This window comes from Mustela putorius, unplaced genomic scaffold (assembly GCF_011764305.1).
Source record: "Mustela putorius furo isolate JIRA1106 unplaced genomic scaffold, ASM1176430v1.1 tig00004007_pilon_pilon_pilon, whole genome shotgun sequence".
NCBI lineage: Eukaryota > Metazoa > Chordata > Mammalia > Carnivora > Mustelidae > Mustela > Mustela putorius.
In genome coordinates this window covers 8,565,258-8,586,571 of record NW_025422145.1, presented here as the reverse complement: position 1 = coordinate 8,586,571, position 21,314 = coordinate 8,565,258, and the positions used below count along the sequence as shown (strand labels likewise).

The 21,314-nt window shown below is 50.5% G+C and overlaps 1 protein-coding gene across 3 annotated transcripts in view; it reads left to right on the top strand.

The window, feature by feature from the left end:
* ABAT (4-aminobutyrate aminotransferase) overlaps positions 1 to 21,314 on the top strand; it is an 81,141-nt gene that overhangs the window by 35,066 nt on the left and 24,761 nt on the right. For 2 of the 3 annotated variants that reach the window (XM_004750414.3, XM_004750413.3), the window contains exons 2-4: positions 9,987 to 10,099; positions 19,192 to 19,289; positions 20,939 to 20,968. In XM_004750414.3, coding sequence (XP_004750471.1) covers positions 10,030 to 10,099; positions 19,192 to 19,289; positions 20,939 to 20,968 — 198 coding nt within the window. In that variant the 5' untranslated portion in view covers positions 9,987 to 10,029. The remainder of the gene's footprint in view (positions 1 to 9,986; positions 10,100 to 19,191; positions 19,290 to 20,938; positions 20,969 to 21,314) is intronic. The other variant, XM_045071970.1, reaches the window with a different exon arrangement.

Sequence of the window (21,314 nt, the reverse complement as noted above, 5' to 3'; positions counted from 1 at the left end):
GCCACATTTTTGTCCTCCTGAGATCCCACTCCTTTTGCAAAATAAGCTAAACAAAGCGCTGTCAGCTGCGCCGCTCAGGGCTCCTGCCATCTGCCCTTGGTTGTCCCCAGAGGATGACTCCTAGCACTCCCTAAGGAAACAGATTATGTGTTTTTTTGTTTTTGTTTGTTTTTGTTTTTGTTTTTAGAAGAACAAGCTACCGGACGGGGAGGTAGGACTGGGCATGAGGACTTTTGAAGTCTCCCATTTGGAAGGCCTGCCTGTTTGGCCATGGTCGTGGGACCAGCGGCCGCTGTGGTCACATCCAGAGCAAGGGCTGAGGCTGCCTGTGTGTGATTAGAATAGTCTTTACAAAGGTGGTGAATCAGGGTGCTTTCTCATGACTACAACCTTGGACCCGCCCTCCATGAGCTCACCTGCACCAAAATGTTTAAAGAATTAGCCAGAAAAATGTGGAAACAAGAAACGGTGGATAAACTCTTTTTCACAGATTAATGTTTAAAGTACTCGGCAAGATTTATCCATTACCCGGAGCTGTCCTAAATACTAAGGAGCTCTAAAGACACCAGTTCTTTTTCTGAAAGGACCTTCCAGTCCAAGGGGCTCCTTGTCGAATGGAGGCCTCTGCGCCCCGGAAGGGACAGCAGGGACAAGTGTTGGGGCCAGGGGAAAGTCCAGGTGTGGCCTGAGGTTGGAATTGTCAGTTAGGGCCGTTGTAGGCCCCTTCCGATGAAACTATGGCCAAAAGATGAGCGTCTTTGGGAAGGCTACAGACAGTGACAGCTCTGGGTTTGAAGTTCTTTGTTCCTATAAAAATTGTCTGTATCAGCCTGAGTTGTCCGGTGAGATTTCTGGGTAAGGACTGAAGCCATCATCCTGGTAAAGGGGCCAGGTCTCGGGCTTCAAGCTGACACGGCCCTGGTTCTCACCCAGCTCCAGTGTCTTCAGCTGCATGACCTTGCACAAGTGACAAAACCTCTCTGAGCCTCTCCCCTTCCCGAAAAATGGGAAGAGTACCATTTGCCAGTGTACCAGAGTACCAGTGTTGCCAGGAATAGGCAACACTGTGTGTTGAGGGTTGACATGGTAGGGACTGGTTTATTGAGTTGTAGCAGATCCCTTCATGCACATAGAAATGAACAATCCTTTGAAATATTGAAAAGTGAGGATATCGCTCACTGTGGATAGGAACACGATCAGGGACATCTGGTAACTCTAATAAGCAACAGTGTTTCCAAGTCACCCGCCCTGCAGAACCTGAAGGGAAGAAATGGGGTCCTTTGTTATCTGCTGTGGTATTTGCAGTCCTTAAAATGATTTGTTTTCTCTGAAAGGGAAATGTATCTCCTCCAATCACCTACTTGCTGTTGGCCCTCCCACCGGAACGTAAGTTCCCTGAGAACAAGGTGGGACATGTCCTCATTCGACATGGCATCTTGGGGGATTAGCCCTGGTGCTCCCTACGCACCTGTGGAACCAAGCAGATTTTAAAGGCCGGACCTTTCCTTCTGCAGCTTTAACCCAGGGTAGCTTCTTCTGCACTGGCACAAGCATCCTTCCCAACCAGATTCTATTCCTTTTATCCTTCCCCCTGGCAGGATCAGAAATACAAAAGTAACTCAACCATCGCAGACGCTTCTTTCCACATACGTGCTACCCGCAGAACAAAGGCTGCCTTTCCCTTGTCTGTTGTCTCTCCCCTTTACCCTGTTCACAGGCTGGGGGCCACCTGCCTCCTGGCACCAAAGTGCTCATGCCTCATGGGTCGCTTTCATTCTTCCCATTTCACAGATGGGGAATGTGCGGCCCCGGTGGGTTGCGCTCCGGGTCCAGAGTCATCCAACTGGTATATGGCTCCTCTGGACCCCATTTCTGACTCACGTGACTTTCTTAGCTGCCTCTCTGCCTTTTGTAGGAGTCCACAGTTGCCTGTTTCCAAGAACAGTATCGCCCTCCCCTTGTACAAGTCACCGATGATTGCATGATGCCGCAAGAGACAGGGCACAGGACGTCAGGCGTGCAGGGAGGGAGAGCTGGGGCCTGGGCTGCGGAGACAGTCAGGGGAGGCTGCAGGAGCCGGTGCTGGAGGAGGGAAGCCAGGTCCGAGATGAAGCGTTCTGTCCCTGCGCCATCCATCACAGCCAGCCCAGTGAATGGGGCCCTGTTAGCCATCTGCACAGGCCCAGGGCTCTGGCTTTGTTGGTTGCCATGACGACCCTTGGCCCTGACAACAGGGGCGCACTTGGCTGTGTGTGTCATTGTGTCCCATCCAGTCTGCAGAAAAGCCAACAGACAGCCTGGGCTGCGGCCCGGGAAAGGAATGTCCCGCGCCTCTGCCAGTACTTTTGTCTCGGCCCTGGGAGCAGATAGGAGAATGAGAGACAGAGCATCTTTGGGGGCCCCAGAGAGCCTGGGGGGTCCATTTCTAGCCAGTGACTCCTGCAGAGATTTTGTGTTCCTCGGGGCCTGAGAGGCCGCATAGTGGAAAGGTGAGCCAGACACATCTTCAGGACATTTGTGGAGTGCATCCGATTTATTCCATAATTGTTTGCCGTCAGGCACTGCTCTGGGGCTGGGGACACAGCAGGGACCCAAGTCTCACGTCTCAGTTCACACTCTCTAGCCTATGAATTAGGTTCAGATGAGGAAAATGGAGCACAGAGAGGCTGCTTAGCATACCCAAGGTCACACAGCAAGTAGAGGAGTCTGGTGTCACATTCAGCACCCTGCACGCTACCTTTCCAAATGGCCCCATGGTCTTCTTTCTTCCTGTATTTTTGGGATGTTTAACTCTCGAAGTCAGAAACCCTCCATTTCCAGAGAGACAGGGATCCTGCAGACCTGGGTCAAGGGCAGGGTCTAGCTAGCATCCACCTCTGAAGACAGTAGTTTTCAGGAAGCCTCCCCTCGGGGGCTTCATGTCACACCCCTGAGACTGGTTTAGTTGTGCTGGTAGAGCCCTTCCTAGATCTTCTGCTCCTGAAGATTGTCACAGGCAGCCAAGGCTAAACACCACTGACTCTGAGCTGGGAGACCCTGGAGCAAACCCCCAACCTTAGGAGGCTGCGGTCCTGCAGATGGCTGCACTGACATATGCAGGTGCATGTTGTGTAGTAAGTGAGAAATGAACAGGAGCCAATACTTTGATGAGTTTTCTTCTTCCAACAGAGCTTTTTTTTTTTTTTTTTTTTTTTGGCCTTTTCCCCCATTGATGTAAACACTGCACTGGCCCCTCCCCCTCCCATCCTTCCCTAGGAATGCACAAGGCAGATAAGAGGGAGCAAAGAGAAGTAATTAGCATTTTAATTAAAGGAAAGGGGCCAGGGGAGTGGTGGGTGGGCCTGGAGGGCTGGAGGGTCTGGTTGGACCAGGGTTTGCGACTTGTTTTGACGGAGATGCACAGTAAGAAGCCATGTTTCTGGCAAGTACCCTGCTTGCCTCAAACAAAAATTACCCTTGCCTGCCATGCGCTTGGATAATTCCTGTTCTGCTTCATTTATGGGTTGATTTAAATTTCCCTTTCTGTTCTGGTCACATCAAGGAAGGATATCCCTGTGGGATGCTAGGCTACCTTTGACCCTGGACTGATAAGCCTCTAGATGGGCAGATTACACAGGGTGTGTGGGACAGAGCAGAGACACGGATGCTCACGCTGCCTGTAGGGCTGGAGAAGGGGGTCAGGAGAAATGCAGTGGGGTTCTCCGCATACTGGCCGGTTGGTTCTCGGGGTCGGAAGGGGCCATGGAAACTATGTGATCCAACACGTGGGGAAACTGAGGCCAGGAGAGGCAGATGTCTTTGGTTCTTAAGCCAAGCAAGGGCTGTGGTGGACAGTCACGTACACAATGATTCCAGACTTGGGCAGAGGAGAATGTTATTGTTAAATTGTTGTTTTAGCACAAATTTCAGACCCGCACACTAATTTTCACATGAGTCCTCCAATAGACCTTTCCAAAGGCAGGTGTTGCTGTCTCCGTTTCACAGCTCAGACATGTTCAGTTCACTCACGGCAAACACTGACCCGGGAACTGCACTGAGCTCTGGGTACCACGGAGAACAAGAAAAGCCTGATCCCCTCTGTCCTGGGTTTTGCAGTTTTCTAAGTGTGATTGGAGTGGTTCAGACAGGAAACGTGATGTGAGATGAATTATCCTTAAAAAGGTTGGGGACGCGGGCGCCTCGGTGGCTCAGTGGGTTAAGCCGCTGCCTTCGGCTCAGGTCATGATCTCAGGGTCCTGGGATCGAGTCCCGCATCGGGCTCTCTGCTCGGCGGGGAGCCTGCTTCCTCCTCTCTCTCTGCCGGCCTCTCTGCCTACTTGTGATCTCTGTCTGTCAAATAAATAAATAAAATCTTTAAAAAAAAAATGTTGGGGACGCAGTAGAAAATGATGGAAGGAAAGTAAGAGAGGAAGCTAAGCGCGCACCGAAGGTATCAGTGCCCCAGTCCCGGTGAGATGATATAGCTCGTGCCAGCACGGTTTAGGGACTTGCCCACAAGCGGGACCCCTGGGCACCCATCTCCCTGCTGTCACTGTCAGGAGAAAAAGGGAGCCTTCCTGGTGACTGCGTTGCATCTGAGAGGCTCCAGAGCATGTCCTCAGGGAGAGACTGCCTTCTGTTGGGCCCCTTTCCTCCGTGACCCCAGACACCTCCATGGACCTCAAACACAGAGCTCTAGAACCAAGTGCCGCATCATCCGCGGAGAACACAAAAGGGAGGGACAAGTCAGAGATAGAGGAAACTCAAATGTCTGAAGAGCCTGTGATCTGCCAGGCTGTTCACATCAGTGGTGCCTAATTTCCAGCATGACCAATGAGAGAGACCTCACTCTCCCCACCCCGTAAAAAGGACACTGAGGCTCAGAGCATTTTGGTAAGTTTCGCTCTTTTAGACAGTGACGTAAGACAGTGAGCTTTAGAGCTAGCCCAGGCTCAGCACAGATATCTGTAGTGTCCATTACAGCACCCATCGCAGACATCACTAATCTATCACAGCTCTGTTTAATCTCGATCTTGGCCACGGGTTCATCACCAGCACCCACACACAGTGCCTGGCATACGGCAGGTCGCAGCGGTATCTGCTAAGGGGATGACTGAAGCAAGCAGGGTACATGACAGGCTGTAGCTAGCAGGTACTCAGACGCAGGCCTGTGTGACCTCACACCCTTGTCTTGTCTCCTATCTGTCAAAGGGGAGGGCTAGCTCCATAATTCTCTTGTTTACTTTCATGTTTTTATTACGGTCAAATTCACATAAAACAGGATTACCCATTAACCACTGTAAGTGAACAACTCGGTGCCTTTGGCACATTCACAAAGAGGCAGACGTCGCCACCAGCTCCAGAACTTTCTCATCATCCCCAACAGAAACTCCATACCCACTAGACAGTCCCCCCGACTGGCCCTTCTCCCCAATTCTGGCAACCACTCGCCTACTTTCTATCTCTTTGTTTGTACCTGTTTTAGAAGTGCTGTACGAATGGAAGCCGGGCGTGGCCGCTCGTGTCTGGATTCTTGCCCTGAGCATCATGTTTTTGTGGCTCCTCCACTTTGTAGCATCTGTCAGCACGTCATTCCTTATTGTGCTGGAGAAGGACTCCGTGGTGTGGACAGACCCTGTGTGGTTTACCTGTTTGGCTATTGACATGTACTTGGGTGGCTCCCATCTTTGGTATTGTGAATGGTGCTGGTATGAATGTGTTGTACATGCATCTGTCTGAAAAGTTCCTATTTTGCATTCTCTGGGGTGTACACTTAGAAGTAGAATTGCCAGGGCGCCTGGGGGGCTCAATTGGTTGAGCATCTGACTCGTGGTCTCAGCTCAGGTCTTGATCTCACAGTTGTGAGTTCAAGCCCTGCATTGCGCTCTGTACTGGGCATGGAGCCTACTTCAACAACAACAAGAAAAGGAGCGGAATTGCTGGGCATTGTGGTATCCTGCATTTAACTTTTCAAAGAACCCGTAAGTCTTAAAGGCTAGGGATTTAGAAGCTGGTCCCTGGCTCCTTCCTCCCTTTCAACCCTCACCTTAGTAGGTGCCCTCTGACATGCCTCAGGAGCCCCCCCACCCTCAGCTCACAGTGACCCCAACATCTCAGGACATGCGGCTTGCTCCGTGCACCCCTCCCCTGGACCTGGCTGAGCAGGACCCTTTGGAATAAGATGGAAGAACTGGGCTCCCTCCCCTCACATTGAGGGCGTCTCTAGCCAACCCTGTGCCCCATCTTCCCTTCCACTTTCCCTTTCTTCTGTGATTTCATGTCCTGGTAACCCTCGCTATGCACCCAACTCTTGCCCATTCTGTAACCCATCACCCCTGAGCATCTGCTGAAGCCCGCACCCCCCACCCCCCCACCCTCTCCCCCCCCACCCCCCCCACCCCCGCTTTCCTCTGTGGCTTCTGAAAAGCTGCTCCCCTTTGAAGGTGCAGCTCAGGTGACACGTCACTGACACCGTAACCCCCGCCAAAATGAACCTCTCTCTGCCTTCCCACAGCACCTTACGTATTTGTACCAGCAAAAGTCACGATTTCATCCTGTCTCACGCAGAATTACCTGTTGACAGTGAAATGGAAAATTTTTATATACATATCTTGCCAGGTTATTTTGAGGATTTATTGACATGAAGAGGAAAGCAGCCCTAGTGCATTAAACTCTCCCATTCTCTCCCCTCGTTCGTCTGTCACTAAATTATGAGCTTCAGAAGGAGAGGAGCATTTTACCCATCTCCATACCCACATAAAGCAGTGCCTTGCCTGTAACAGGCACCTAATTAATTTTTGTTGATTGAATTAGTGGGCTAGATAAAGTAAGAGCATGACATCAACTCTTCTGATTGTTGGAGACATATTGTGCTAAGAATTCACGTCTGATAGAGATCAGGTTTTGTTATAAGGTCAATTTCAACTGCAGGCCTCCGAAATGTCACCGCCATATATTTCCCATTGTGACATTTTGTAATTGAAAGCGTGCAGGTGTGACTCTCTTTCGCGGAGCATTCAAATGTTAATGTGCGCATTCTCAGAGATTCTCTCGCATTTTCAAACACGTGCTTAATGGAAATTAAATTGTGTGGAGTCTTAAGTGCTCCCGTTTGACACAAATGGTTTTAAATGAGAGACGGCAGCCTGGTTCTGCATAGTCACCATGCTGCTAAATGAACAGGCTTGCTTTGCGTTGGATATGCTGCCGGAATAGATTTAAAAAAAAAAAAAAAAAAAAAAAAAACAACAAAAAAAAAAAACCCCATTGAGTTATCGAGGAAAGAGTACGGTTTCTCAGTTAATTTATGGTGACACGTTCCAGGCCTATGCTCTCCTCAATAACATTTCCTCTGGTAAAAAGCAACAAAGTTTCCTCTCTGAACTGGATCATTTGTATCCATCAAGCCCCGGCATCTAATAAGATGACGAGGAGGTTTTTTGTTATTTGCTGAGTTAATCGATATTGTCATGAGGAAAAGCAAGGACAGTCCCAGGCATTCCTATAACCAAGGTCGAATAAATCACCCATCTGAAACTCCATGTCCTTACCTCCAACACAGGAGACACCCTCCCAGCTGGATGGCTGGGCCCATTGAGGGGGATAAAGCGCCCTTCTGAACCTGTACCCCATTCCCTCACACTGCAGTCACTGCCTCCCAGAGCACCCACTCGGAGAGACTGTGTCCTTAGCCATGTGGCACCTGCAGTGCTGAGAAGGGGAGCCCCAGGCAGGCTCTCCCAGTGCACACTCCCAAGATGCGGAGCTCAGTCTGTCTCTAACCGCGCTATTAGCCGGACTCCGGAACCTGACACTCCTGGCCCTCCCCCATGGCACCGGCTCACCCCCAGGGATACGGGGACTCGGGGACTCTTGACCCCAACAGCATCAGCAGTGAGGGGGGCACTCGTGGCCAAGCTGGGCTGCAGGCTGGGGCCAGGAAACATCCATGTCCGGGACCTCCGTCCTCACTTGCAGCCACTTCTCTGTTACACACTGTTCTGCCTTGAAGCACCCTGTCTGCGTGCCGGCTCCTCTCCCACTGTAGGAGGTGGTGGCCCCCACACCTCCCGGGACTCTGGCCTATCCCCGTCCAGTCAACTATGGTCAGGGGGTGATACAGCATGGACAGGGCTGCTGGGTCTGCACCCCTGTGGACAGAGGGGGAAGTTTCTAAGAGTGGGAAGGCGTGGTGTCTGAATGGACACCCCAAAGCTCCCTCCTGCACCCGCTCCCCGGGGCGCACCTCAGTGGCCTCATCTCTGAAGAGTGGACAGTGATGTAGCCATTCATCTCCTGGGGTTTTGGGGTAAAACAGGCAGGTGTCTGCAGCACCTCTAGGTGCTCAGGTCATGGTCATGCCTGGAGGGCAAGCGCTGCACCTGATGGTCCCTGTGCCCTGCGTCTAGCGCTCATGGGGGAGGGAGGGGCTCATAGTAGGTGCACCATGAGAATTCATGGAATGAGTGTGTCCTTAAAGCAGTGCCAGCATCGCCCTCCTTTGCTTAGTCTCTGCTTATAATAATACAGCCCCATGTCCCATTAGCTCTGGGCGCACTGGGGTGGGAGCACTGCCAGCTCTTCGTCCTGAGCTTGGCACCAGACACCCGCCCGTGTCCTCACCCTCACCCAGGCTGCTAAGCCCGCCCACCACCTCTAGCTGGTTCTTCCTCCACGCATGCTTTGTTGCAGAGTGAAGAGAGGGGCATCTATGAAGTGTTAGGACTCAGCGACTCTGGGGTCACACTGATCTGTTTTCAGATCCACCATTAACCTCTCTGTGCCTCTGTGTCATCATCTGTAAAGAGGGGAGCACAAAGCATTGTTGTGGGCATTTATAGCAATAATGAGTATTCATAGTGCCCTATGCAAAGAGCTTAGCACAGCGTGCAGAAAGGACACGGGAAACAGGGTCCCCAAGTTGTGAGACGCGAATGGCTCCATCATCGATACAACACGATACAATTGAAAATACACACTCCAGATAACAAAGCGGGGACTTAGCAAGAAGACCCACAAACCAAAAGATGCAGTGGGAACACACTTCAGTGGTGGCCTGGGGAGGGACTGAGGGGAGGTGATAGAAGAAAACAGACAGGGTGGGGATGTATGTCGCTCCAGGCCCACAAAGCAATGGGCAGCTGGCAGGTCTAGCCAGGGAGGGCAGGATTGGGAGGGGTCAGAGGGAATCCGCATAAGGGTGGCACCGGAGCTGAGAACCCTCACTCCTGGGTTTCAGAGCAAAGTTCCACATCCAGGGAACCCCTTCCATCTCCAGCAAACTCAAGAAGGTTGGTCACATCCCTGGAAGCATGTGCTTCCCAAAACAGGCCGCCAGAAACTGCACGGGGTCCACTGCATCGGCTCTGAACCTTCCTCCATCTGAACCCTCCCATCTCCCTAATCGGGCTGGCTTTTCCCGGGTGGGTGACACACTGAGCTTGTCAGCTCACCTACAGAGGGATCTCAAGCCAGCTCTGTCCACTTGCTCTGATTTTTCATCTAGAAAATGTGCACAGTGATCTTGCCTGGGGTGTGGTCCAGGTCAAATGAAAACACTTTTATTGGGGCGCCTGGGTGGCTCAGTGGGCTAAAGCCTCTGCCTTTGGCTCAGGTCATGATCCCAGGGTCCTGGGATCGAGCCCCACATCGGGCTCTCTGCTCAGTAGGGAGCCTGCTCAGAGAAAGCCTCTCTCTCTCTCTGCCTGCCTCTCTGCCTACTTGTGATCTCTGTCAAATAAATTAAAAATAAAAAAGAAATAAAATTTTTTTAAAAAGAAAGAAAAAAAACACTTTTATTGAAGAACTCTCCACAACTAATATGGGTCTCGAGCCCACAACCCAGAGAGCAAGGGTCACATGCTCCTTCGACTGAGCCAGCCAGGCACCCCAGCCCTTGTCTTTAAAAGTGTACATTCAGTATGAAAGCAAAGGGTGTGATGCCAGAAGAAGCTTCTCCACGACGTGAGAAATGGCTGGCCTGATCGTGTGTTTCTGGTTTCTTGCAGGTGGAAGCGTGTGAAGGGGCCTCTGTTCCTGGAGGATAGGATCATGGCCTTCATGTTGCTCAGCCGGCGGCTGGCCTGTACCTTCCAGCACAACTACCACCTGCTCCCACCCAGTAAGCCATGGGGGGTCTGGGCAAGAACTGGTCCTGATGACTGGGGATTCTTGGGCTGGGAGAGCCCTTGGGGGTTAAGGGGCTGGCCAGCCAGTACTTCTGGGGCTGTCTTCCCCTCACACACGTGAAAACTGTCCCCATCACTGTCCCCGCCAGGTTTTCCATATCTGCCACGAGCTCCTATCCCTGCGTGAACAGCTGTATTGTCCTCTAGGGGCTGTTGGGGAAAACACGTAGCTGAGCTTGCTACCAAGGAACAAGAGGGCTACAAACATCCCTGTGATTAACCTAAAGGCCAAGTGGGCTTCAAGGGCATTGGATAGGAGGCAGCTGCCCCCACGGGGCTCTCCCTCACCTGCACCCACATGCACCCGGCTGGCCCACAGCACCGCCCGCCCTGCAGCCATGTCTCTACCGGGCTTCTGTTTCTCTCTGCCTCACTGAGTGCAGGCTGCTCAGCCGGGCCAGCCTCACCAGGATCCCAAGAGACCTCCCTCCCAGTAGCCCCACCAGGAAGGCACGCCTGAATTCCATTTACAAGTGAGAAAGCCGAGCCTTGGAGAAGCAGAGTCAGTCTAGCTGCAAACCCTGGGTTATCATCCCTCCTGCATGTGCCTCCCTAGGCCTCTGGGTAGGAGAGGGGCTCGCGGTAACCCCCTTAGAGAAACCCTACACTCTCACCCCAGCCTGTCCCAGTTCTCTTGGGGCCCCGTAGCTGTCATCGTGGTATCTCTCTCTTGTTCATCTCATCTGCCTTCTGAAGAAGACCAAGTGCTGGCCGTGGCCTCGGTTAGCATGTTGAATGTTGGTGTTTATACCCTGGGTGGGGTACAGAGCAGGCGTGTTCTCTCTTCCGCAAGAGTATTAGCAGGTTTTGTTAAAAAAAAAAAAAAAAACAAAAAACAAAAAACAACCAACCATTTAATTTGGGCTGATTTTACAAGTAAAATTTTACAATTAGTAAGATCGTCCAAAGAGGTCCCCTGTGCCCCAGTGTCCCCCCCCCACGGCTAAAATCTTGCATCGCCAGGATGCCCTTGTCAAAAACTAAGAGGCTGACCTTGTATATTACTATTACCCGAACTCCAGACTTCTCTTCGGATTTTACCAGCTTTTCCCTTGACACCTCTTTCTGGATCCAGGACCCAGCCTGACTTCCCCCGGCCCATTTAGACGTCACACAGTTTCCTCTGGTCTCTGACAGTTTCTGCCTCCCCTTGTTCTGGACCTCCATAACCTCGAGGAGTTAGGTCTTGAGGTTTGGTTTTGTTTTAGGCAATTATAAGAGAAGAATATTAACGCTGACCCATTATTATATTAAAAATGAACCAACACCTGACTGATGGTGCAGGTACGGCTGCTCCAAGCAGGAGGGGAGTCCTCCCTAGCTAGTACTGTGGAGCACCTGCTGGTGCTCAGGGTGGTGCCTGGCGCTGGGGACAAGAGAGCGTGGCCCCATGGGGCCCCAGCCTGGTGGCACACGTGGCTCTCCTTTCCCAGGTCGTTTTCAAGGACAGCAGAGCCTTCCCAAGTTCACAACCAGGAAGGAGCAGTGAGTCAGGGCTCCTACAACTGGGCCCCATTTCACAAGCGAGCCTGATTAGTGGGCAGGACTGTGAGGCTCCATCTCGCGTGGGGAAAGGACTGGTGTCCTCCTGCTTTGCCTATTCCTTGCTCAGAAGGAACGGTGCATGTGAAAGCGCTTTGCGCTTCCACTGGGTGGGGAGTGACCTAACTCCCATTTTACAAGCACGGATATGGAGGCGTGACGAAAAACCAGGAACGGATATGACTCAATTGGGGTGACCCGCTCTGCATGTTCTTGGCCAGAGCTGAAGCTTTTTTTGGCACACTTGTGCGCGATGGAGAGAACCACACCGTGAGATTTTTTTTTTTCTTTTCTTTTGGCGTATCGCTTTGACAGATCTAGTACGACAGAAGAGGGGTAGATGATTGATAGATGGGTAGATAGATAGACAGGAGTTTTTAAATACTAAACCACGGTGTTGGCAAAAATGCAGGAATATGCGTACTCCTACGCCGCTGATGGGCAAATAGCAATAAGGAAATCATTGTCAAATGGTAGCTCACCTTTAATCCATTTAGTCCCCTGCGAGAGGAAAGAGAGACTCAGAGAAAATTTTCACTTTCCCAGAGTCTCAGCGTGAGCAAGTGGTTGAACTGGGCTTTGAGCTGAGAGCTGGGCTGGCCCCCAAACTTGCAGCCTTAACCACTCTATTAGTTATTGCCTTGTGACAAATAGCCCCAAACTTAGCAGGTTCAAGTAATGTACATTTAGTATTTCACGGTTTGCATGGATTAGGAATCTGGGGGGGAGGTCGGCAGCCTTGCTGGATGCTCTGGCTCGAGGTCTTATACGAGGGTATAGCTGAGCAGTGAGCCAGGGCTGCGGTCTCTTGGGAAGGCTCACTGTGGGAGCTGGGGTGGGGGGAATCCGCTTCCAAGCTCACTCCCGTGGTTCTGGCTGGATTTGGGGCCACACGGACGTCTCCACAGAGCAGCTCACAACATAGCACCTGCTTCCCCGGAGTGAGGAAGAGTAGGAGGGTGCTTCAGCCCGTCACCACGCCCGCTGTGCTGAGGTGTCTCTCTGGTGTCTCCACCCATCGGACCACTGTGAAGCCACTTGACACGGTGGCTCACGGCTGAGACAGGGCTCCCAATGTCATTGCTTCATGCCCCTCCCCCCACACCATGGATAATCTTATCCTGGCAAATGGTGTGCGGAGACTGGGAGACGAGACAGCAAAGCCGTTACCTCTGGGTGGTGAAGTTGTTGAAATTTTCCTCCAGGAGTGTGTTATCAAAAAAAATAAGCAGATAAATAAATGGCGTGCTGCCTTCCTGAGAACATGACGAAGGCTAGAACTTTGCTACTCAGAGGCGACATAGTGCACAGCCACCCTCGTCCCGCACCATGCCTGTGACACATTCGGCAAAAGACCTGAACATCCCGGAGAGTCCCCTGTCCCCTTAGAGAACCAGAACGCCCAGGACAGTGACGGAGGAAGTTCATCATCAGCCCCTGCAGCGTCCAGTCCAGCAGATGCAAACACAGACGGCAGCTGTGCCTCTGGCGCGGAGCCAAATGACGGCCAGGGCTTTAGACACAGAGAGACCCTGGGGAGGGATCGGCCCCTGGGTCCCCCTCATCCACAGGAGTCCCCGTTCGAGCAGCCGCATCCCCGGCTCTCCGAGTCCGCAGCAGTGTTCCTGCTCCTGACGCCCTGCTCAGGTTAAAGAAGAGCCCAGGTCCCCTGAACAGGATGAGAATTCGAGAATGGGAGTCCTGTATCGTGAGGCTCCAGGCTGCAGTGCGTCCGAGGAATGACCGTGGGCTGACAGAGAGAACAGTGCCAGCAGTCTAAGCCGGCCGTCACCCCACATCCTCCTCCTCAGGGCTGACAGAAGCTTCCCGGGAGCCTGGCCAGGAATGGAGGTTTTCCACAGAGCACAGAAAACACCAGGAGCAGAGGAGAGATGCCCCCTCTTCACAATCCACTGCCCCCCGCCCCCAAGCATGGATGAAAAAAGTCAAGAACCACCTAAAGGCAACGGCAGGTTTTTCAAGATTATCGCTTGCAATCTTGGAGCAGGAGCACACGGAGCACACGGGCAGAGTCCGCTGCTGACTCCGGCAAGAGACACCAGACGGTCATTCTGAAAAGGATCCTTGAGGCTCCTCGGAGCACACTCCCGAGAGACGCGTCGTTGTGGTTGTGATGAAGTCAGCTCTGCACATGCGATTGGCGCTCGTTTTCAGGACGGTGTCCCTGTGACTGTGGCACGCTCCGACAGTGAGCTCTTCGAGGAAAGGATCAAAGAACTCCTTACAGATTTCCTCAGCGCCCGGAGATGAGCATGAGTCACAGAAGGTCCTCTGAGGGTGCCCCGGCCGCCGTGAAGAATGCCGAATGTTCAGACACTCGGGAACTTACCTGTGCAGCAGAGAACACTGTGTGAGCTTCTGTCTGGTGAGGCGGAGGTGCGTGGGGTCTGTGAGGGCTGTCCCTCCTGCCCCCCGATACTGAAACCTCTGGGAGGAACATTGCTCTTTACTCTGGTTCCAGTGGCCGCACCATTGGCAGCTACACCAATGCATTAAGACTCGAGGGCTTGGGGAGCAGCCACAGCTGGAAGAGCCATAGGAGATGGCGCGTCTTCAACTCAGGGCTGGCAAATGGCGCTGTGGTCACCTTCGCCGTCAAGAACAACGAACAACTCAAGGTCTTTGAACGCCGTGGCCCTTGGGCTGGCAGCTGTCTTGCCACAGCTGAGGAAGATGGCCCCAGACCAGCTCCTTGTTGGGTCTCGTGCCTGGATCATGAGATGCACAGAATCAGCTCCGGCTCGGAGGCCTCTGGAGGGCCCCAGCAAACCGTTCTCTGCAGGAAGGTGGTGCGTGAGACCTTGTGTGCAGTGGCTCCTGCCCGACTCAGCCCATACCCACAGCATTCATGCTGGCGACGGCGTGTGGATCTGTGCGAGTCACCATCACACAGTGACCGGGAATATCTTGGGGAAAATGATGGTGGCCGCGGACCCGGAGAAATTGGTCTGTGTCTGTGGGTTACAGTCCCACAACTGATCGCAAGGTTACGGAGGACACAAAGACATGATAATGTGTATGACCACCCATAAAATATGGTTTATACCGGATGATGCGATGCCAACATTCAGGCCACGAGGCTAAATCTGACGCAGATTACCCTTGTCGGTGGCACACTTACTTCCTGGTATGTGGTATTTGTAGATCATTCAAAACAATGATGCGCTCTGACCACACGGGCCCAAACTTTCAGACCCCGAGGTGTCGCTGGAAGAAGTGTGATGCTCTTTTCGCGGCTCAGAAAGGTTTCAAACAGGACACACAGGACGACCGGCTAAGTAAGGATAAGAGCAAAACTGATTCCTAAAGACTTTTGTCTCCCGTCTTGGAAGGTCCCTAAGTTGAACTAATTTCACATCGGCCCCACCCAGAGGCCACAGTCTTCCCTTCCCCGGAGAGCCAGCGAGGAAGTGGTATCAGCCGGGTGCACCCCATGTGCAAATCTGGGGACCTCTATGGGATGATAGGTTACACTTGAAGTTCTCACTGGACGTTGGTCAGATTTAAACAGATTTTCGGGAATGATACTTCTCTGGGACAGCATATAGTAATTTATACTATGAGTATTCTCCTGATATTTGTTAGGGATATAGATCTTAATTGGTTAAAAATAATAATAAGTAGGGTGGAGAGTTGGGGAGAGGGAAGATAAGGTTTTTTTTAAAGTAAAGCAGAGCAAACAACTCCAACTGAACTTGACCTTGACCCTTCGCCAGGCTCATATACAGAGCCCTTGCTGTTTAGGAAACTGGCATTCATTTATTACTCGCACTATAAAGATCAAGAGAACAGTAAAAACATTTGGTGGCTGTTTTTATAGTTTGGAGTTAAACATTGACTCTGGATTGGCGAGGCCCCGAGGGTAGCAGGCATCGGGCATCGTCCCCAGACCCAGAGGGCTGGGCTGGACCCCTCCCCGCTACCATGCAGGGTCTCAGATCTTGGGGCACATGCCTGCCTCCTAGCTCTGAGGCTTCATTCATGAATGAAAATGCTGGATGGGTCGATATTAATTCAAACTTTTGTGTGCTTCTTTGTGCCTCTGGGAATTTTTCTTTGAAGGAAGTGAGTTGTTTTGCTGCAAATGTTTCATTTCAGGGCCCGGCACTGGATGAGATGAAAGATAGTCTCTGGGAAAGGACAAATTTTCAGCTTAGCCGCTTACCAGCTCTGTGACCTTGGGTAACCGAGTTGACCTTTCTGAGCTTCTGTGTCTTCTGTAACACGGGAATAGTCATAACCTCTACTTCCCAGGGGGTTGTGAGGCTTAAGTGAGACGATCCATGGAAAATACTCAGGATGCTGCGATAGATTCCCAATGAAGGGACATCTCTGCTCGTGTGACTTGTTGTAAGAGATCCCAGGGAAGGAAATCTGATTGTTTCCTCCTGTGGTCTATATATCACCATTATATATCATCATTAAGAGAATATTTGGGGTGCTTGGCTGGCTCTGTCTGTAGAGTGTGTGACTCTTCATCTCAGGGTCATGAGTTCAAGCCCCATGTTAGGCGTGGAGCCTATTTGAAAAGAGGTACGTAAGAGAATATTTGTTATATTGGTATTTGGTTATTTTCCTCTACAAAAAGTCAAAAATGAGATCAAGTTGGAAAAACAAGAGTATTAGACCTGGGTTCAAATCCTGACTCTGCAACGGACTAGCTGTGTGGCCTTAGGAAAGTTGCTTAACCTCTCTGCTCCTCCTCTGTGACCTGAGAACCATCTCTCGAGGGTTGTGGATAAATCAAAACCGTAGATGGGAGTTCCCGTGGGTAGGGCCTCGGGCCTGCTTAGCATATGGTGGGCGCTGAGTCGTGCTAGCTGCCCCATCTTCCTGTGTTCGATTTTAGCTGTTGCCAGCCAACTTACCAGGCTGTGGTAGCCCAGAGGCCCTGGCCCTCTTCTGTCCACACCCAGAAAGACTTGGCACATGGTAGGAACAGACGCAGATCTTGATAGAGACTTGTCTGCCCACCACCTGGCCCTCAGCTTCCCCTTCTCTTGCCCCTGATCCCTGGGGGATGGGTTCTCGCCCCCTCTCCACGCCCCTCCCCAGGTCTGCTCACAGCCTTGGCGTCCTGATACCCATAGCTCCACACGTCCGCACTCACTCCTGTCATTCCCCTCAAGACCCTTTAAGCTTCACTCCCACCGGGGCTGCTTCCCGTGCCAACAATTCCACTTTCCAGATCCCAGGAGATCTGGCTTCTGTGGTACAGTGTCAAGACACTTTCGGGAAAAAGGAAGAGCGGGCCTGTGTGTCCTCCTTGGAGGACAGCTTGCAATTTTGAATTTTTCACTTCCCCTCTTTACTGGAAACAGAGCAGGATCCTCAGCGGTTAATAATTGTTTTTTTTTTATCCAAACATGTGCCCTTGTTTTATGCAGGTCTAGCTGGAATTGGTCTGGACCTGTAACCCTTAAGTTCTGGCCAAGGAGGAAATAAACAGTTTAATGTAAAAAAGAAGTCATCAATATGTTCCATGACCTTTAACTCTGTAGGGATTCCCTTTTCATTTTCAGATCAAACAGAAGACAATAAAAGCCGGCTGCTTCATGCCTTGAAATAAGAATAACACTGAATTTTAACTGGACTTCGTGTTCAAAGGGCTACATTTTGTTACATAATTAATTCAAAAACTTATTTGATATCCAGAGCAATTATGGAAAATTAAGAATGAGTTTAAGTGTTTTCTAATATGGGTTTGCAATGTGTGTGTGTGTGTGTGTGTGTGTGTGTGTGTGCACGCGTGTGCGCGCACAGGCGCATGTGTGTGAGACAGAGAGAGGGAGGGAAGAACAGAGCCTAGTGCATTCTTTGCTTCTCTGAGTTTGGGTTTTCTCTCCTATAAAATAAAAGCAATACCGTACCCCTCAAGCTTGCACAAGGAGAAGTGAAATCATGTATATGATTTACACAAAGTGTCCAGTAATTCCCTAGTATGATACAACTCACGTAAGAGGAACTAACATTTCCCAGACACCACTTTTGTGCCAGGCAGATCAAAGATGAGGAGGGACATTAAAGGGATTTCTGGGCCACACTCCCCTTGCGTTCACCACAACTCTCTTTCAGTCAGGGACCAAGATCTGGGGTTGAGGCTGCCTTTATCTCAGCACATGCTGAGCCTTGTGGGTCTAGCCTGGGAACTCCCCTCTATACATTGATTATTATGCAAAAATGTGAAATGGAGCTCAATCAAATGACTTGTGCCCCAAAGTTTGTTTATTTGATTTTTAAGCAAAAAACATGTGTAAGTGGGGACCACCTGAAAATTAAAAGAGTTGTTTTTTGGTTTTGTTTTGTTTTTTTAAGATTTTATTTATTTGATAGAGAGAGCGGGAGGAGGGGGCAGGGGGAGAAGCAGACTCCCTGCTGAGCAGGGAGTCTGACATGGGATGTGATCCCAGGACCCCAGGATCCTGACTCGAGCTGAAGGCAGATGCTTAACTGACTGAGCCACCCAGGCACCCCAGGGACCACCTGAATTTAGACGTCTGGTTGTTCCCTCCTCTGTGATTTCTGAGTGTTCCAAGCAGGGGCACAACCCCAGGGGGGGTGCTCCTGGCATCTGGTGGGTGGGACCAGGGGCTCCGCTAACCACCCTCCAGTGCCTCCAGGATGGCCCCACAACAGAATTATCTGGCCCAAAATGCCAGTAGTGCTAAGGGCTGAGTAACTCTGGTCTATATAGACATTTGGATATAAGTTTGGCTATAAATTAAATTTTGGCAAAATTTGGATAATTTTTATACTCTGACCTTTCACACAGTAATACCATGTCCATTTTTCCATGTCCATAAAAATTCAAAATCTCCAGGGGTGCCTGGGTGGCTCCGTTGGTTAAGTGCCCAACTCTTGATTTCAACTCAGGTCATAATCTCAGGGTCATAAGATAGAGCCCCACATCAGGCTCTGTGCTGGGCGTGGAGCCTGTGTAAGATTCTCTCCCTCTCTCTCTGCCCCTCCCCACTTGTGCCCTCTCTCTCAAAAAACAAAAAAAAGAAATTTCCATGAAATGGTGGACTGTGTCATACTGTGTTTAGCTGCTCTCCGTTGTTGGAAAGTTAGGTTGTTTTCTTGTAGAAAGATAGTATTATTACAAATATTTGTAACCTGTATTTTTGTATACTGTCCCATTATTTTCTTAGGATGAATCCTGAAATGAGATTGCTTAGTAGAAAGGAATAGAAAGGCATCATTAGCTGATACTCGCACCAGCAGAACAGGAGCACACCTGTTTGCCTACCACCTCACTAGCACTGGGCTTTCCCATCTGTTGGAGTCTGCAGTGTTTTTGTGGCGCCCAGGTCTGGCCAGACTCCGTATTCAGGGGTGGCCTGGCTAGGATGGGGTGGAGGTCCTGGCCCTGTGTCTGTTGGGGACTTTGGGCACCTGTTAGGGCAGAATTCTCATTATACCTATAGTTACCAGGGATTTTCATCATCTCTGTTTACTGCAGGCTCCAGACACATCAGTCAGGCTGCGGCCAAAGTTGACGTCGAATTTGATTATGATGGGCCCCTGATGAAGACTGAAGTCCCTGGGCCGCGCTCTCGGGTGAGTTGAGCACACTTGAGTGGTGTTCTTAAGAATGGAACGAAAGGCATCCATGAGGCAAGAACACAGTGACGCTTGGAGACCTGCGTCCTTAGCTGCTTTCAGAGAGTTCACCGCTAGAGATCCGGGTCATTAACTAGCCCATCCGGCCATAACAAGTGAAAGAGGCCTTCTCAGAGGAGATGTATCCGTTGTCTGTTGTCACAGTAATGCTGTGTCACGATCACAGGGTCCCAGTAGCATACAGATGGCTTATGCATCTGGGGTTAAGTGGGAGTTAGCTAGGCTGCTCTGCTGAGCCCATCTACATGCCTGGGGGATCACTGGCCACTGGTTGATCTAAGCTGAGCTTGCCTATGTCACTGCGGTGACTTGGCTCTGCTTCATGTGTCTCTCTTATCCTCCGGCAAGCTGGGTGGGCTTGTCCTCATGGCAATGGCAGAGGAGAGCGCGTAATGGGTCTCTTTAAGATCTAGGCCCCACGTTGGTTGACCATCACTCCTACCTCATCCTCTTGGCCAGAGGAAGTCAAATGGCTTGCTTTGAGTCCAGAGTAAAGGTCTGGGGCAGAACATCCAGCCAAGGTGGAAGAACATGGCAGTGCTAGATGGCACAGAGCAGGGACAGCAAAGGCCCTTGATCTTGACCTTGAAGGATAAAAAGGATGAGTTCACCAAAGGAGTATGTTCTTCCGTTGTAGACGAGGGCAGTGGAATGTGGAGAGGCATGCAGGATGACAGGACATGGCATACGAGACACGCTGGGTGCTCCGAATCCCTGGGGTAGATGTTACCGTGTGAGACGGAAGAGGCACAAGATGAGTCTGAGGAGGGAGGGTCACGCCTCCCCTCAAAGATGCTCCCCAACCTGCATATTACCCATTTCAGGGGGGTGGGGTGGATTCTCATTTCACAGTGGCGAAGTACCTGGGATGATTTTTTTATATCCTTGTAATTAATATTAGTTTCTATTGTTATGTGGAAATATATAATTTCATGACACTAGTTGCTGAAGTTGATTCTACGTTGGATTATTTTTAGAGATTTAATCCGTGTAGTAGTAAAGCAACTAGTTCCCAGTTCACAATTTATAATTCCCAGTTTCTGTGTAGACTTGGACAGGTGGTTTTTGGAGTGTTCCCATTATAATGACACATGGTTCTTTGATGTGCAAGTTTATGTTTTCAGTTGATTTTTATTTTCTCGAACAGGGTGTTAAAGCCTCTTTTTCCTAGTGGAAAGGGAACCAGGGCGCCTGTGGCTCAGTCCCTTAAGCGTTTGACTCTTGAGCTCAGCTCAGGACTTGATCTCAAGGTCACTGGCTGTGGACCCTACTTTAAGACAAAGGAACCTACGCTTTTATGAGCACTATTACATAAACACCTTTAGCTTAAACATTTTTGTTGAATATTTTATTTTACTTTATTGTTACCCTCCCAAGTTTCTGAATCTCTGTTGCACTGGTAATATAACTGGCAGGAACAGTTTCTGCCAACCATTGGTATGAAGCAATTTTTAAATAATTATAATATTGCTAACTAATTAACTATGAAGTTATTGGCACAAGGGTGGGGGGAAGCCCCAGGACTTGAAGCTTCTTTGGCAAGAGTGTGTCCCCTGCCGTAACGCTTTTGCTCTTCTTGCCTGCAGGAGTTAATGAAACAGCTGAATATAATTCAGGTAAGTGAGCTTGAGCAAGCATTCCCTGCACTCCTCCTCCATTACAACTTCACTGAGGGACGCAACCATTAGGCGGCGCCATCTCTTAAAAAACAAACAAACAAACAAATGTCTTAGTTCTAAACCTACCCCCCTCCCCCAAATTCCCCTTATGATTTCCTTTTTTGACTTTTTTGTTATTTATGTGGTATTTAGTTTCCACATTTTGGGGAACTCCCCAAATTTCTTTCTGTTACTGATTCCCAGTTTCATTCTTTTGGGGATGGGAAACATACTTTGCGTGATTTCAGTCCTTTTCAGTTTTACTGAGGCTTCTGTGTGGTCTGTCCTGGGAAATGTTCCACAC